Here is a 17,756-nt window from a genome sequence, read left to right as displayed (position 1 = left end):
TTTGTAACTTTGGAGAGGAGAAGCCTTTCTTACCATCACCCAAAACTCAGAACCAGGAAAAACACAGATAAATTTGATTTCATAAAAATCAAAAACTTCTGCATGGGAAAAAATACCACAGAGTCAAGACACATGGCAAATGAGGGGGAAATGGTCATAGAAAATTAACAGATGACTCACAGATAAATAAATACAGTTGGCTCTTAGATATTAAAAAATTGCTTGACTTTATTAGTAATAAGAAAAACATATTAAAACTACAATGATAATATCATTTCGCTAACTAGTTAGAAAGTTTGTCAACACATGTAACACATGGGGACAACCAGAACTAATATCCATTGCTGGTGGGAGTACAAAATGGAGGGCCAAGAAGTGAATTATGAATTCATCAAAATCCTGAATGAATTTACCTTTTGATGTAGCAATTTCACTTTATCTCCAAGATTTATCTGCTAATAGATGAAATAACATATATACCTGGTTGTTCATTATAACATTGTGAAAGTGAACACTGGAAGTAACCCAAAGTTCATCAATAGAAGAATGATTAAAAAAAAAAAACAGTAGACCATCCACACAATGGAAGACCATGTAGTGTGAAAATGAATGAGGGAACTGAGTGCTAAGGTGGAAAAATCTCTGAAATATATGGTACAGAGAAAAATACAAAGAGCAGTTTGTATAATATATTACCTTTTGTGGAAGGGAAAAACAAAAGAATATATATTCATATTTATTTATATATGCATTTTTAAAGCCCTGGAAAGACACGAAAGAAACAAACAAAAGGGATACATGATTTGAGAGACGGAATAGGGACACAGTGGTGAAATGTAAATGTATTTTTTTCCATGTGGCATAATTTTTTTGAATCTACACATATATGTATTTTATTTATATTCAGTTTTAGACCTACTTTTTCAAAATATCAGCTCCATTAAGATTTAATTCATATACCATATAGTTCACCTATTCAAATTGTTCCGTTCAATGGTTTTCAGTTTAAGCACAGTTGTACAACCATCACCATAATCAATTTTAGAACATTTTCTTCACTCCCCTTAAAAACAACGACCCATTAGTAGTTCTTCCTCTTTGCTCTACAGCCACATTCCCCTAGCATAAGGGAATGACTAATCAATTTTTTGTCTCTATGGATTTGCCTATTTGCCTATTCTATTGGTCTCTCGGTTCCCCTTTTTTCTTCTCTGTGCACAAATTTACAGCCACCTCTGCTTATTTTGCCCCAGTGCCAGTCCAAACATCTTCCTCTCCAACTGCCACCATACTTCATTTAGCTTCATTTCTGTAGTCGCTCTGTGTTACTAACAAGTGACTTTCTGCCAACTGCCCAAGTGGAGAACTCCCTCCCTCTCCTGCTGCTTTACCTGCCAAAGAGCAAAAGGAGCTTTTCCAAGGTATATCTGCGTGAGTACAGACTTCATCTCCTACCCATCTTTAAAAGATGGTATTATTGTATTATTTTGCATTACGTAGCCCCTTTTCTAGAAGTTCACAATACTTTTCAACACCAGATGGCAATTTTTATAATATCCTAATGCGGTTTACCACAACAGTTCTTCCATATTTGTTCCGGCTCTATTACGTTCTCACCATCAAAACCTCTTCCATCGATTCACTAACAAAATTCAGAAAATATTCCAAATGAATTTTTAATTGAATAGGGAAAGCTCTACTGAATAGAGTATTATTAAACCATATTTTAAAAAAAAAACAGTTCATCTACAAAACACTAATTTTAATAAAAATTTAATCAACTAAAAATAGAGATTATTTTAACTGGATTATTTCTTTTCACCAAAATGAGGATGACAGTTATCTTAACAAGTGACATGTTAATGTTCGTAATAATCTTAATGACTATATCTTCTTTAACTCAAATTCCCAGTAAACTTTTGCCTTGCATCATTTAATAAATAAGATATGTAATACGCAATGTAATTAACTTTATTTTCTTCTCTGAAAGAGAAGTTTAGATAAGTCAAATGTAAATAAGTAATAAATAATCCTAAATTTGACATTAAAATTGGGCTGTCATTAAAATTGTTTTTTTAAGAGTTGCTTGATTGATTAGGCTTTTTTTTTTTTTTTGACAGTCTTTTTGCATTTGTGTTTAAAGGTATTACTGGGTTTGCAAAAATTCATTATCAACCAAACTACAGAAGATCTGATTGAGGAAGATGATTTGGGAAGATCAGTTTCTCAGTCTTTACATTTGTTTAACTGCTATTATATTCTACTTCAGATCCAGTATTCAATTCTGTCCATGCTATTTTTTAAAACCAAGGTGTGGCCAGTAGATGCCCTACATCCGCCCTTGACCCACAGATGTAGTCTATAGCCCCTCCTCTTGAACCCGAGTAGACCTTGAGACTGCCCCAACCAATGGGGTATGGTGGAATTGACTTCTGAGGGTAGGTCATTAAAATATAATGCATACCTGCTTTGGTTTCTTGGGATGACTGTTCTTGGAATCCAGCTACCACACTGTGAGGAGACCCCAGCATCTTGTAGAGGCCCAGCTAGAAAGGATCTGAGGCCCCTGGCCTACAACCCTGGCTGAGCTCCCAGTTACCAGTCAGCACCAATTTACCAGCCACATGAGTGAGCCTTCCTGAAAGTGAATCCTCCTGCCCTCCAGTTAAGTTGTCCCAGCTGAAGCCATGTGGAGCAGAGATGAGCCATCGATTTTTAAGAAACAGATAACTGAAATTATTATCAGAAATAGATAACTAAAAGACAGGGTAAGAAGAGTTTCCTTGGCTACATTTCTCTAGAGCAAAGTCTAGTATATATTTACATTCGAAGGACTTCCCTCTTCCTGTGTTAAAACAACCAAATCAGTATCAAGAATTGTTAAGTGCAACTAGAATTCTGAAACTTTCATCAGGTTCCCTCAGCCAAATAAGTCATTTTGTGAAAGCTGACCCTACACTCATTTTATAGACCAGAGACTTTAAATAGGGAAAGTTAAGTCACCAGCACACATAAGGTGCAGGAGCAGCCTGGCTAAGAAAAACAACCAAGTTAATGCAGCAGTCGTGAAAGCGAAGAAAGTAGAAAATATGCTCTTAAAAAACAGGGAGACAGTCCTCCAATCGTGAGGGCAGGACGAAAAAGTTAAACCAGTTAAATGGCCTGAACATGAGCAATTGTCACAGAAATCATCTCTTTTTTTAACTCTTGAAGGGGGGATGGGTTGAAGTCAGATGCTAACCACACAGGGGTTCAACATATGATTTTACTATTTCTTGTTTTCAGGAGAAACTGAATGCATCAGCCCATCTTTTGAAAAATACAGTCTACAGCCATGCTACCCTGAACAAGCCCGATCCCATCTGATCTTGGAAGCTAAGCAAGGTCAGTCAGGCCTGGTTAGTACTTGGATGGGAGACCAACTAGGAAGACCAGGTGCTGTAGATGTAAAAAATTTTAAAAAATAAGGGATTGTAAGCTGACAAGGTCCTTGCAATCTGTGAGGTCAACCAAGCGTTGCCTCACCTAAAAATATATATATAAAAAAAAAATTGCACAGGCAACATGAACATATTCTTATGATAAAGATTCAAACAAGAATCAATTCCAGAGAGCAAATACAAAAGTCACCTTTCCTCCTCAACTGCATTTTCACGTCCCTTCCCCAAATTAGTCATGAGTGTGGTTCGGTGGCCATCCTCCCCATGCCCATTCCATGCATATACATGCAACACATGCATATATATTATACAGATTTTTAATGTAATAGCATCATGCTGCATACATTGCTCTGCAAGTTGCTTTTTCCATATAACAATAGTCTTGAGAATCTCCCTGTATCAGGGCATTTACCTCTACTGCATTCTTTTGAATGGCTGCAAAGTATTTCACAGTATGGGCAAACGATTTAATCAGTTCTGTGATGATGGGCATTTAACTTGTTCCAAAATGTTCATCATTCCAACAGTGCTGCAATAACCGCCCTCTATAAACAGTTCTGTGCTGAGTGTTTCTGTAAGATACATTCCACATCTTATATTCAACAGGAACTAATGAATAAAGCATCTCAGGTCCCCATTTCTCCAGCTGATGGAACACTCATATACTGCTTGACATCCTCTGTTCTGTGCCTTTAAGGACTGCTTCGTTAGTGACTTGTCTCAAAGAACATTAGAATGGCTACTGGCTAAAGAAACAGAAGACTCCAGTGGCAGGAAAATTCAGCTGAAGAAGCTGAAGTTAACTAAGACCTAGAATTTGAGGTGAGCAATTGGAAAGCAATTCTGCTCTCCCAAAGATTTTAATAAAGATGGCTTTGAAATATGTTTACATTTCTTGGTTGCCTACTATTTTTAGTTCCTTGGGCAAAATTAATACTTGATTATAAAGACATGCTTTTAAAATAAAAGAAAGGAAGCCTTATAACATAGATGTAGGAATTTTCATCTAAAATTAACCATCTTCTCCCACTGTAGATGGCCACCCTGGGGCGAACAGCACAGCACATGCCCTTGAACTTATCAATGACTCTTTTATCTCATCAGCCTCTAGGACAGATACATTTGCCTCATTGCACTGATTGGTGTCCTATGATGACCTTAAAACCTAAAAGTCTCTACAAAGGTCATTCAGCTACGTCTAAATCAGAGCTATACCCAGCCTCTGGTCTGGCCTACCAGTTTCATTTTTAAGTATTTATCTCAATAATAATTGGGCTGGGGTGGGTAGGGGAATGAAGAGGTTAAGAGTGCCTTTTACAATGGCCAGACCAATGGTATGGTTCAAAGGCAAACCTAAATATAAATAAATCCTTGTTGGATGGGCCTTAGACAATTGAATTGTATCCCACTGATTATGTTAACAACCCCACAGAATGTCTTACTGCTGTGTCAGAGTCACACCTGCCATTCTAAGATGTGTTTTCATCCTTAACCATAACTCGTGAGGGGTATGACATCTCATTCCAGTTACCACATCTTCCCCCTGCTCCTTATCAGAAAAGAAGGTGATCTTTCAGTGGTGGTCTCTTTGTTTAATTAATTAACGGGCATCTTTAAAATTTTCCAGCTTTGAAAATATAATTTTTGGTTTGTTTACAATAGAAAAAGAAACCAATAAAGGCCATTGCAATTTGAACAAAAATTTGAATCTCCAAACAGGCACTTGATTTGAAATGAAGAATTAGAAAAATGAGATCCAGGAAATCAGTTCTTTGGCTGATGGGATTTAATGGCTGAAGCAGAGTTAATGAAGTACCTAGGTGAGGACTGTAATCTTACCTCTGTGTTTAGTGACCTTTCAGGAAGAAAAGAAATGAGAAAAACAGGGCGGTGTGCTCTAAACAAGGAGGTCCCACCATCTTCCTTTTTTTTTTTTTTTTTTTACAGTGAAGAAATCCTATGTATATGAGAGGTAAGAAACCATTAAGATACTTTCAGGTGTTATCTTCAGCAATGTTCCTTATCTTGTTTTCAGGTGATATTAGCCCCTAGAGCTACCACAGAAATAGCAAATCCTCATTTGAATTCTTTGGATAATGCATCATCAAAGGAACCACTGTTTGCAAAGCCACCCATGTATCTCCAAGCTCCACTGTGGCCTCCCAGATCCCTTTGTCCTTGTGCAGCCAGCTTCTCCTGGACAATTTCTAATGGGGTCCCTTCTATCTTCCATCGTTTATAATCTGCAAGTTCCATTTTACTATGACTATGTTCATTTCCATTACCATGGGCCATGTCTGACAGCAAACTGACCCCTTGGGACACTCAACAGTCAACTCTCCAGCAAGAGCCGCCACCTTCCGTTTCTGAGATGCATCACCATGGCCTTCTCTGCTTCCTGTCCTCCACCAAGCAAGAGCAGAGGGACATGTTCATTAGGCTCTAAACTATATTTTTTCTTCTTTTACCCCAGATAAATTAATTCCAGGTAAATATCTCAGTTAAGTCTGTGTGTGTGTGTGTGTGTGTGTGTGTGTATTAGAGATAAAATAATTCAGACCAAGCCATGACTATGATGATGAGCATTTAAAAAAATTTTTGAATAATTTCAAATGTAAAGAAAACTGCCAAAATTAGACAACTCCCATATAGCCTTTATCCAGAATGATCTTTTATAAAATTCCATCACATTTGTTTTGTTAGTCTTTGACTCTTCTTCTCCCTTTGTAATTATGTATTTTTCCTGAACCATTTGAGGTTATACAGATCATACCTTTATAATACTCTTAAAACTTCATAGTATAGTTCCTAAGAACAAACATATAACCACAAAACAGTTTTAAAATCAGGAAATTTAACCCTGTTACATACATTTTTTTCTACTCTGAAATCCATACTCTGATTTTGTCATTTATACCAGTAAATTCTTTACATAATTTTTTCCATCTACTAAAAGCTTCAACCAAGAATTACAAATTCATTAAATCGTCTTGTTTCTTTAATCTTCTTTAATCTGGACTAATTCTTCAGTGTTTCTTTGTCTTTCATGACACTGACATGTTTGAAGAATGTAAGCCAGTTGTGTTGTAGAATGTTCTTCAGCTGGACTTGCCTGGTGTTTCCTCATGACTTGATTCAGGTAATGAGTCCCCTGCCAGAATAGCACAAAAGTGATGTTTTGTTCTTCTCAGGGTGTTGTTTTTCCATTTCCTGGAAGCACACTACGTCATCCTGACCTTTGTTGGTTAATTTGGATCAACGGATCTAGGTGTTGTCTGGTTTCTTCATTGTGTAGTTACTATTTTTCCTTTGAAACGAACAAGCTATTTGTGGAGAAACACTTTAGAAGTAAAAACCTTGTCCCTCATCCTTATTCTCTCTAGATTTAGTAATCATTGGTATTTCTTGCCCAAATCATTCTTTACTATGATGGTTGCAAAAAGGTGATCTTCCAACTTCATCCCTCACTCCACACTCTCAATCTATATTTCACTATAAGGAAGAGCCCTTTCTCAGCCCCAGGTATGTATCTGTTTATTCTGATGAATTGATGGATTCCTATTTTATTCAGTGAATTATGATCCTTTAGTGTCTTGATTTATTTTTAGCTCAAAAATTATCCTGGACTTGGACAGTGGACTCCGCTTCGAATAAGCTCCTTTGCCCTTTTAACATGTCCCCCTCTCTTTTTTTTTGTTGTTTTTCCATTTCCTTATTTTCTGGCACATGGTGGTGGTCCTGTGTTCCTGACTCATCTTGTGTTTTCCTTGCCCCAGGCCTGGACTCAGCCAGTCCTCCCATCTTGTGTTTTCCTTGCCCCAGGCCTGGACTCAGCCAGTCCTCCCATCTTGTGTTTTCCTTGCCCCAGGCCTGGACTCAGCCAGTCCTCCGAGGAGCTCTGATTCTTTTTAAAGATGAAATAGTATTTAGAAAGATATGAGCACTAGGTATGTCTTTTGCATTTTAAATGAAGAACTCAATTTCAAATGACATTGCTTTTGATTGAACTGTGGGTAGGTAGTCTGTCAGGTTGTTGGGGATGAGAGTTTTGATTTCTGTTCACTCCAAAATAAAATAAAAATACTTTTGCCATTTCTTCCAAATATAAAAACAATATATGCTCAATGAAAAAAAATTTTTTAAAAATGTCAAAAAGTTAAGAACATATTAAAAATTGCCCATGAGGACACATCTGGAAACATAATACAATTTTACATTTAGAAGTCAAAAAAAAAATCACTTGTCATCCTACTACCTAGGGTTAACCACTATGAAATGGAGATTATTAATGGTGGCTGTCACTATGTAACAATATTTCACAATATAAACACCAAAAATATATTTCACCAAAATACAATCATTGGAAAGTTCCAATTTGTGTATGTGTGTATGTGTGTGTATTTCTTCAGAATGAAATCTTACAAGTAAAATTGCTGGATAAAGAAGGTATGCATAGTTATAAGCAAAGAAAATGTGCTCAACAGTACCAGTCATCAGGGGAATGCAAATTAAAACCACCAAGAGATACTACTTTGCAATTACCAAAGGTATAAAAAATGTTAAACTGACAGTTACTGGCAAGAATCTAGAGCAACTGCAACTCTGTAGTGTAGACTACTGATAGAAGTGTAAATTTTCATAACCACTTTAGAAAACTGGCAGTATCTACTAAAGCTGAACAGTCGTTATGGCTGTGCCTTGGGTGTCATATTGAAGTAGTCTTTCTCATCCCATGATTTAAAAAATGTCCACTTACATTTTCTTCTTCTTTCTTCCATGGTTTTATTTCTTTGGTTAATCCTTAATCTCTATCAAATATAAGTATGAGGTAGAAATTTCAATTCTTTTATTTTTTGCAAGTGGTTAGTCAGTTGTTCCAACTGCATTACACTGAACAATCATTTCTGACTGAAAATCAATTCATTGAGTGAAAGGCAAAGTAATAATATTCTAAATTCTTATACCTATTTAGATCCATTTTCAACTTTATTCTTTTCCTTTATCTCTTGTTTTGATTTCTGATTTTTTTTCTGATATTTTATATTCTGATAATATATTATCCATCTTATTATCTGGAGGGAAAATCCTCCTCCTTATTTTTCTTCTCCAGAATTTTCTAAACATTTCAGATTTTTCTTTTCTAGTTGAACTCTAGAGTCATTTTATAGAGGTCAAATTTGGTTTGGGATTTAGTTTGAGACTGGATTAAATTTGAAGATAAACTTGAGGGAAACCAACAAATAGGAGTAACCTAGTAAAGAAATGCTAATCTGAATTTTTTAACCTCTTATGTAATGAAAATTTCATGGTATATTTGTGTGTTTTTCAAGTCACATTTCAATTTGTATGATTAAGTAAAGCCAGATTGTTTATTATAGAGGATGTAAACTTAGGTATGCAAAAACATAAACTTGTCGGTCTATAGTTTCTATCTAAAGCCTTCATTCTGCTTTTGTCTAAAAACTTAATCTTAGTTAATTTGGGTTTAACTGTCAACTCAGGCTCTTCTAGTTGATCTGGGGGTTTCCCACTTCTTCCCAGAATTGTATCTAGGCTCCCAGGAAAGATAATCTTAAACCACATCAACGTGTGGCCTTGGGACAGGAGGTGGCTCTCTCCGGACCTCTACAGCTGTGGGCCCTCCTTCCTACACAAGACCCCTCATATCCCTTGACCCTTTCTCTTAGCTCTTCCAGACCACTTTTGAAGATGTCTTAGTCCATTCAGACCGCTGTAAGAGAGAAATATATAAACAACAGAAATTTATTTCTCACAGTAGGTGAGGCTGGGAAATTCAATATCAATGCACTGGCAGTCTGGTACCTGGTGAGGGCCCACTTCCTGCTCTTGGTTCCACAGCAGTCTTTCTTGAAGTATCTTCCCTTAGTGAATGGAGCGAGGGATCTCTCTTCAGTCTATTTTTTAAAAAAATTTTTGGGGTAACATTGGTTAATACAACCATATAATTTTCAGGTGTACATTATCATTTGACATCTGTATATTCTATTGTGTGCTCACCACCTAAAGTCCAGTTTCCTTCAGCTACTATATTTGATCCCCTTTACCCACTTACCCTCCCCCTACCCCCCTCTATTTGACTCTCTTTACCCCATCTACCTCCCCACTCCTCCCGTACCCCACTAGTAACCACTACTCTATAATCCTCTGGTAACCACTAATCTATAGTCCATGTCCGTGAGTCTCTGTTTGTCCTGCTCATTTGTTGCTTTTAGGTTTATATCCCATGTATAAGTGATATGTGATTTTCAGCTTTTTCTGTCTGGCTTATTTTACTTAGCATGATTATCTTGAATTCCATCCATGTTGTTGCAAATGGCAGTATTTCATCTCTTCTCATGGCTGAGTAATATTCCATTAAATATACATACCACAGCTTCTTTAGCCAATCACCTATCATAGGGCACTTTGGTTGCTTCCATATTCTGGCCACTGTGAATAATGCTGCTATGAACATTGGTGTGTCGGTTTCTTTAATAAGGGCACTAATCCCATTCATGAGGGCTCCACCCTCATGACTTAATCACCTCCCAAAGGCCCCACCTCCTAACACCATCACAGTGGGGATTAGGTTTCAACATATAAAATTGTTCAAACGTTTAGTCCACAGTGGCATGAAAAATACCTCGTTCTTCTCCTCTGCCTCCCTGGACTACTTTAGGCCTCTCTTCCCATATGGCCTACCTAACCATGCACTCTGCTTCGGGAGTTCTATGAAGTGTGCTTCTTCCCAGAGCTACAGACCAGGAGTGGGACATAGGTCCTCTTTACGCTCAGATTCCCTAATCAGTGATGTGGGCTGCAGGGTCCTAACATTCCTCTGCACACATTCAGGGAACTCAAGGGCGAGGGGGAGGGAGCAGGATGCTGCACCCCACCCCTTGCTGTCAACCCTTCCCAGAGGATCTGTCATCAGGGAGGAAGAAGGTGTGTTATGTGTGTGCCCTGAATGTCTACGGTAGCCTTTACGAGCTGGGGTAGGAATAAAAAACATTGCATGGGGAAAAAAAAATCTGTTAACTAGTTCAAAGTACTAGCCACCATATTTTCTCCAAGTGTTTGAATCAGAGGAAGCATGGCTTACACCCAATGTAAACTGTTGAGTCCTAGTCTGCCCAGCATTGCTACAGTAATTTTCACATCATGGTACAGTGTTCCTAGGGTATAGTCAGCAAACTAGTTCACTCGACACCGTTTCCGACCTTCTCCTAGCATGCAAATACCTAGATAGAACCAACTATATGCTATACATGCTTTTATTTGTGTCATTTACATTTATTTCCTGCCATCTTCATAAAACCCCTATGAAGTATAGACCACCGCCTTCCCCATTCTCCATAAGGAGAAACTGAGGTTAGGACAGATTAAGTTCCCCACGTCACAGAGCTAGTAACTCATGGAGCCGGAGTTGCGACCTATGCATTCTGGATTCAGAATCTGTGCTGCTCATCATTACGCTATGCTATCATGGATCAGAAACAACTGTGTTCGCTGAAAATGAAAAAAAAAATCCATCTTTCTAATTATTTAGTGATTTAGACTCCAAGATTTTACCTAACAATTTTAGTGACAAAAAATCAGAATTTGTAATGCACCCTTATTTCCCTTAAAAAAAAAAAGTCTTAATTTAGCTATCTTTGGTAAAAATGAGGGCATGTTGCATATTAGTGCATATTTGTGCATATTAGTGCTGTTCATTATCTTTTGAAGTAAATTGTAAACTGGACTGAATCCTGAATTCTTCTGGTTTCCTCCAGTATTCTAGCTTTGACTTGGAATATTTGAGAACTAAAACTGCCGTTTATCCTAAGCCATGTAAGCTAAAGTGGGACAACTTGAAATAAACCTCAGCAAAATCACCACGACAGCTCATATGTAGACAACCTTCATGCCTGTTACGGAAAAAATCACCAGAGACATTCAAATTGCAAACTAGAAGAATCTATCAGATTGCCACTGCCTGCCTTCACTCTATCTGAAAATGTTTTAAGTCAGACATCTAGAAATCTTCTCGCCTGGCTGCCTTCAGAACTCAGAAACTGGGATTATATTCTGTTTCAATCATTAACCATTGTTTTTCTTGTTTCCATAGAGATACTTTTTATTAATACCCAATTGCTTGTACCATAGGCCTAACTTTGGGAGCTACCTGCATCATTACCTTCTAAAATGTAGCACTGACCTATTCTCAAGACTGAAACTGGTCTCTGAAACTGACATATAATAATAATGTAATAGTAATAAATCTTAATTGGCATTTTCCTAATGTTTCAACCTAAAATGTAGCACAGAAACTGAGCTGACTATAAACGCATCTATGGCAAGTGTGTCTCTAGCCCATCCCCCACCCCAACCCCAAGGGGGCATGATGGACCCTAGGAAGCCGTTGCCAAGTTGGTATTGAGAGATTTTAAAGCATTTTATTTGATTTATGTTTTCTAAGAGAAAAATCCTAATTAAAAGTGGGAAATGAATAAAGTGAAAAAAATAAAATGGAGTCACTATAGTCAAGCTGCTAATTACTAAAATCAGGTAGGCTGAGGCCTGAGGAAACAATTCTATTCTTGCTACAACTAGACTGGGAACTAAAACTTTTTTTTTGGTGGAGGGACTTAAACTTTTAATCTCTCTGATTATGTCTGGGAGGGAGTGAGACAGAGAAATCCTACAGATAACCCTCAGATTACCTCCTGAAGGATTTAGGAAAAGATGTCACATTTCCAGACTACCTGATATCCTTAATCCAGACCACTGGACAGTTGGAAGATTATCATCTTGGACCAATCCAGAGGTTAAGAATGCAGGATTGATTCTTCTCAAGAATAGACCTTTTACTATAAGAACTCTTAGCTTTTCTTTCTTCTTCAGAATACTCTGGGTATTGCCTGGTTGTTTCCAGTTTGCAAATCCTAACACCCTTGAATAAATCTTTGCTATTTATCTCTAGCCAAAGCCTCCCGACTGTGCTCAGTTAACAAAAAATAGGAAAGTATATTATGGAGCCTAAGGGAAGAGGCTCTTGCAAGGAGGACATGGCCCATAATGCTGACCACTGAAGGAGTCAAGTAAGGTCTGGCAGACATTGACAGTCACCTGCCTGGTATCCATTCTTTCCTTCTTGACTTGTCATGTTCAATCCTAACTATAGACAAGATGATAACTGAAAAGTGTCCTCTGGGTTTGGTGGCATGGAACTCACTGGGGCCTTGGGATAATGAGCTCACTGAAAAGTGAGTGTCAGGTGGGACAGTGAAAACCTAAGTTTGGATGACTCAAGAAGTTTGGTTGTCTGGTAGAAGGCAGGGCATGGGGATGGGGAGCATAGCTTGAGGAGGAAGATGGGGTCAAGGCATGGGCTTTGTTTGTTTTGAGATAAGCTAGAGCAGGGCTCATTGAAACACTGATGGGCAAGTTCAGTAGAGACTAAAGGACCAGGGAGACAGAAGATAACAGGTGACTGCCGCCAGGGCACAGGTGCAGGGACTCCACATGGATGCAAGAAGTCCCAGTCTTCCACTGTAACAGGAGGGTGGGAGGGAACATGGTGGGGGAAAAGGCAATGGAGAGCCAGGGCTGATAGGGAATGTGGACCAGGAGTCAAAACCTCTCTGAACAATGCTGAATTAGAGCCATGAGGCTAGGATGGATTTTCCTTCTTAACTTCTCTATTAATAAAACTAGCCATTTAATCTCTAGTGATGCTTCTATCCACAAATATCAAAGCCTGTCTTTTAAAATATAATCTGAGACTAAATAGTCTAAATTCATCTCCTCCTAAATTATCTTCTTCAACAGTAATATTGTGGGTCAAAGTTAAAACAATGGGGTTACTACGCCTAGGCACATCATTCCTGTTTTCTACAGGATCCCTCAAGTTAAAATAAGCCGCAACTGCTAGCAGCTAGAATGAAAAGAGAAGCCAAGAAAGAGAGACAGAGACAGAGACAGAGACAGAGACAGAGAGAGAGAGAGAGAAAAGAAAGAAGAAAGAAAGAAAGAGAGAGAGAGAGAAAGAAAGAAAGAGAAAGAAAGAAAGAAAGAAAGAAAGAAAGAAAGAAAGAAAGAAAGAAAGAAAGAAAGAAAGAAAGAAAGAAAGAAATCCACATGGATATCCACATGGACCCTTACTTCACACCACTCACAAAAATTAACAAAAAAGGATCAAAGAGCCAAAGTGTAAAAGCTAAAACTGTAATACTCTTACAAGAAAACATGGGGTGAAATCTTCACGAACTAGGCTTTGGCAATGGAATCTTAAATATGATACCTCAAGCATAAACAACGAAAGAAAAAAATTAGATAAAACTGGACTTCATCAAAATTAAACTTTTGTGCTACAAAGACATATCAAGAAAGTGAAAAAACAATCCACAGAATAAGAGAAAATATTTGCAAATTATATGTCTGAAAAGGAACTTGTATCTAGACTATATAAAGAACTCTTAATTCAAAAAGACCACAAAATTAAAAAATGACCAAAGGATCTGAATAGACATTTCTCCAACTCCAAGAAAGACAGATGAATAGCTAACAACCCATGGAAAGATGCTCAATATCAACATCATCAGTCAGTCATCAGGGAAATGCATCTAAAAATACAACAAATACCACTTCACACCCACTGGGATGGCTTGAATCAAAAAGTAAGATAATAACCAGGACTGGCAAGATACGGAGAAATCAGAATCCTCACACGTTGATGATGGGAATATAAAACTCTTTGTCGCCACTTTGGGAAAGAGTCTGGCAGTTCCTCAAGTTAAACAAAAGGTTATTATTTGACCCAGACATTTCACTCCTGGATACATACCTGAAAGAAGTGAAAATGTGTCCACATGAAACTTGCATACACTCACACAAATGTTAATAATAGCATTATTCATAAAAGCCAAAAGGTGGAAATAACCGAAGACCTCAAACTGAAGAATGGATAAACCTAAGGTGGTATGTCCATACGAGGGGCAAGTATTGGGCCATACAAAGGAATGAAGCTCTGACATATGCTACAATGTAGATGGACCTTGAAAACATTATGCTAAGTGAAAGGAGCTGATTACAGAACTCCTTGTTTCTATGTAATATTTAGAATAAGCAAATATATACGGATAAATTAGCAGTTGCCTAAGACTGGGAAGCAAGGAAGTTGGGGAGTGATAGCTCCTTTAGCTATGCATTTAGCTATTTAGGGTATGGACTTCTTTTTGTGGTGATCAAAATGTTCTAAAATTAATTATGATGATGGCTGCACAACTGTGAATATGTTAAAAACTACTGAATTGTATACCTTAAATGGGTAAATTGCATGATACATGAAGTGTTAATAAAGCTTTAACCAAAAAAAAAAAAAAATGAAAAAAGAAAAAAACACTTGCAGCCCTAGGGCAGCTTCCTTTCACTCAGTCTGTTCTGTGTCATGAATACCCTAAATCTCCTGGTCTAAGCAGAAGGCTACCCCAAAATGTGGGTGTTGGGACAGAGCTAGAAAACTGTCTCTCTGAGCTGAGCAGCCATGGGCGGCATGCTGGAATCCATGCGTCTGCGCTGTCCTTTGTCTCGACAACTTGGCTCCTTTCTGCCTGAGTCAGGCCAGGATAAGTCCTCCTTGTGCCTACAACACACTGAGCCTTTATTCCCTGGCATTTGCTACGTTACTGCGAAGAAAACTGACAAGTTTTGAATCTGGTCGCACAGTAGAACTATACATCAAACTGGGTGTGCAAAGGCAGGAAATGGTATGTGTTATATTATGTTTTTCTTACCTTCCACTGTAAACAGAGGCTATTTAATTTCTTGGCTTTTAACTCATTTTTTTTTTTTTAATTACAAAACATTTTCTGAATTCTTGCTGTCCTTTCCCAGTGCTCTAGCTTGGAGGATTTGGGGGTGTAATAACATTTGAAAATGTTATTGTGCTTTGGAAGACTGGCAGGGGTTCTTGAAGTGAATGAGGAAAACAGAGGCACTCTGTGAATTGAAAACACCGTGCATTTATTCTTATTTAAATTTTCAACTTTATGGTTAGGATTGAATCACATGGTCATTTAGTTAATTTTGCCATTTCTGGCGAGGCAGGGGACAGTGTGGATCAAATCTTCAAGAATTCTGGGAAATCAGGCCCTGTAACCAGCAGCTCTGAGGTAGGGAGAAACTCAAACTTCGCGATATTAATAGGAAGGGCATTTAGAAATGCCCACAGGCATTAAGGATACAGAAATAGTACCCCTTTAAAAAGAGGGAGACACAGGCAGTCCCACATTTGGAACTTGGGGAGAAATCATGAAATTTCTCTTGAGCTCAGAGAGCCCCAAAAGCATTAGTGAGGAATGGGCTTGAAGAGGCTGTTACAAAGCTCCTTACGAAGCTTTCTGAACAGCTGTTTAAGAATGCGTTGGAATTCTACCACCTAATTTAGAGGAATTGCCACAAGACAATGGCTGAGTGAGAAAGGCAAGATGAAGAGAGGTGGGTATAATCAACACTGCCCCGAAAATTCCTAAGGTCTCTCAGAAGGCCTCCGGCATGGCTGAGCCCTGGTTGTTGACAGCGAAAACTTGCTCATTAATGCCCTGTTATTTCCTCTTTCCTGTCTTCATTCCCTACTCTTACAGTGCTGTCTGGAATGACTTGCCAAATAAACTACTTGCACCCGAATCTTTGTTTCAGAGTTGGCTACTAAAACTTGTAGAGCTTAGGCGAGGAACCCCAAGGCAGCAGCCACAATGGACCAAAGCCACAGACAGACTTCATATACCCTAAGACTCACATACAGCTTTAGGGGATGAGGGCGGTGTCCCCCAGATTAACTACGTGAAACTGTGATTGAACATACAGCAAATCTGACTATATATAACAACTGAATTCCAGGAAATCTGGAATTGACCTAAGTCAATTTAGCCAGTCAGCAATTACGTTCTTCTAGCAAACGCCGGTATCTTCTGGAAGTCAGAGGTAGGTGGGGGCCGCAGCTCCCTGCCACCACCACCACCACGACCTCCTTAGAGGACGGCATTTACACTGAAAAATGGCTGTGGCCCAAGTCTACAAAATGTGCCAACATTTATTCACCATACAAAACAATCATATTTCCTTGTTCTTAGATTGTGCGGGAAGCCCCTCTCTGTCCTATACCTACCTAGTACCGTGCACGAAAGTTTCACTCCCAAGATAGACGCAACGAGCCGGCAGAACCAGCTAATCCTGTGATCAGACGACGTGGAGATCACTGGACTAACGAGGTTTGTAGACTTCGTGCTCTGCTCCTAAGTGTTTACACTGCTGAGCCTGACGGATATTTTTATCCTGCAGGTCTGAGGAGGGGGCCTCTGTATTTCTAGCCATACACGAATCCCAAGTACGCATTGATCTCACCATTGAAAGATGGTTAACATCTCAGTGCTGTTCGACGGACCCTCTGAGGTAGACTTTGAAAACATCTGAAGTCCTTATACAGCTGCCTTTGGAACTTGGGTCCCTGTTTAAGAGTATTTCAAACGCTAACCGCTACTAGGGTGGAGATGACTGGACAACGAAGTCATGGAGCATCCATGCCATGGGACATTACCCAGCCATATGAACAGAGGAGATGCTGCCGTTTGTCGCAACGTGGATGGATCTTGAGATTATCTGCTAACCAAGGTAAGTCAGACAGAAAAAACTGAGAACCAGTTTTATATGTGGGATATAAAACAAAGCAACCAATGAACAAGGCAAACAAAAACTCACAGGCACGGACAATAGTTTGGTGGTTACCACAGGGAAAGAGGAGCAGGGGGAGCTTGAGGGGGTCAAGCATATGGTGACGGAAGGAGATCTGACTTTGGATGGTGAACACGCAATGTAATATACATATGATGCATTATAGAATTGTACACTTGAAACCTATACAATTTTATTAACCAATGTCACACCCCCCCCAAAAAAAAATTCAAACACTTAAACACATCCCTCTGTTTCCATGAAGTATTTAAATGACCATACATGTTCTCTACCAGCTCTAACATTTACTGAGCATTTATTATGTGATACGTGATAGGCACTTAACAGGAACTCATCTTTAACCCTCCAACCCTCCAGTGACATGAGTTCTACGAATGTCTCCATTTTACAGATGAGAAGACCGAGACGGAGGGACGTTAACTACCTTGCCCAAGTCCCACAGTTGGCAGGGGTTAAGACTCAGGCGGTCTGGCTCCAGAGAGCCCAGCTCCTTAAGGACTATACCTTACAGCCTCGGACAACAGCCAGTGCCAGAGTTAATTTAGAGAAATGCAGAAATGTGACATTTGTACTGTTGCAAAA

At 38.7% G+C, this 17,756-nt stretch overlaps 1 protein-coding gene and 1 pseudogene across 3 annotated transcripts in view; one reads left to right on the top strand and one right to left on the bottom strand.

The window, feature by feature from the left end:
• The first annotated feature begins 3,324 nt into the window (after window positions 1-3,324).
• On the top strand, window positions 3,325-3,447 carry LOC118607344 (annotated as a pseudogene).
• Window positions 3,448-6,089: 2,642 nt separating this feature from the next.
• MTMR12 (myotubularin related protein 12) overlaps window positions 6,090-17,756 on the bottom strand; it is a 74,364-nt gene continuing 62,697 nt past the window's right edge. For 2 of the 3 annotated variants that reach the window (XM_016138281.2, XM_016138282.2), the window contains exon 16: window positions 6,090-9,355. In XM_016138281.2, the coding sequence (XP_015993767.2) occupies window positions 9,164-9,355 (192 nt within the window). In that variant the 3' untranslated portion in view covers window positions 6,090-9,163. The remainder of the gene's footprint in view (window positions 9,356-17,756) is intronic. The other variant, XM_036225490.1, reaches the window with a different exon arrangement.

The sequence above is a fragment of the Rousettus aegyptiacus genome, unplaced genomic scaffold, assembly GCF_014176215.1.
Source record: "Rousettus aegyptiacus isolate mRouAeg1 unplaced genomic scaffold, mRouAeg1.p scaffold_m13_p_8, whole genome shotgun sequence".
NCBI lineage: Eukaryota > Metazoa > Chordata > Mammalia > Chiroptera > Pteropodidae > Rousettus > Rousettus aegyptiacus.
Note: the sequence above shows the minus strand (reverse complement) of the source record. Positions and strands in the feature narration are given on the sequence as shown.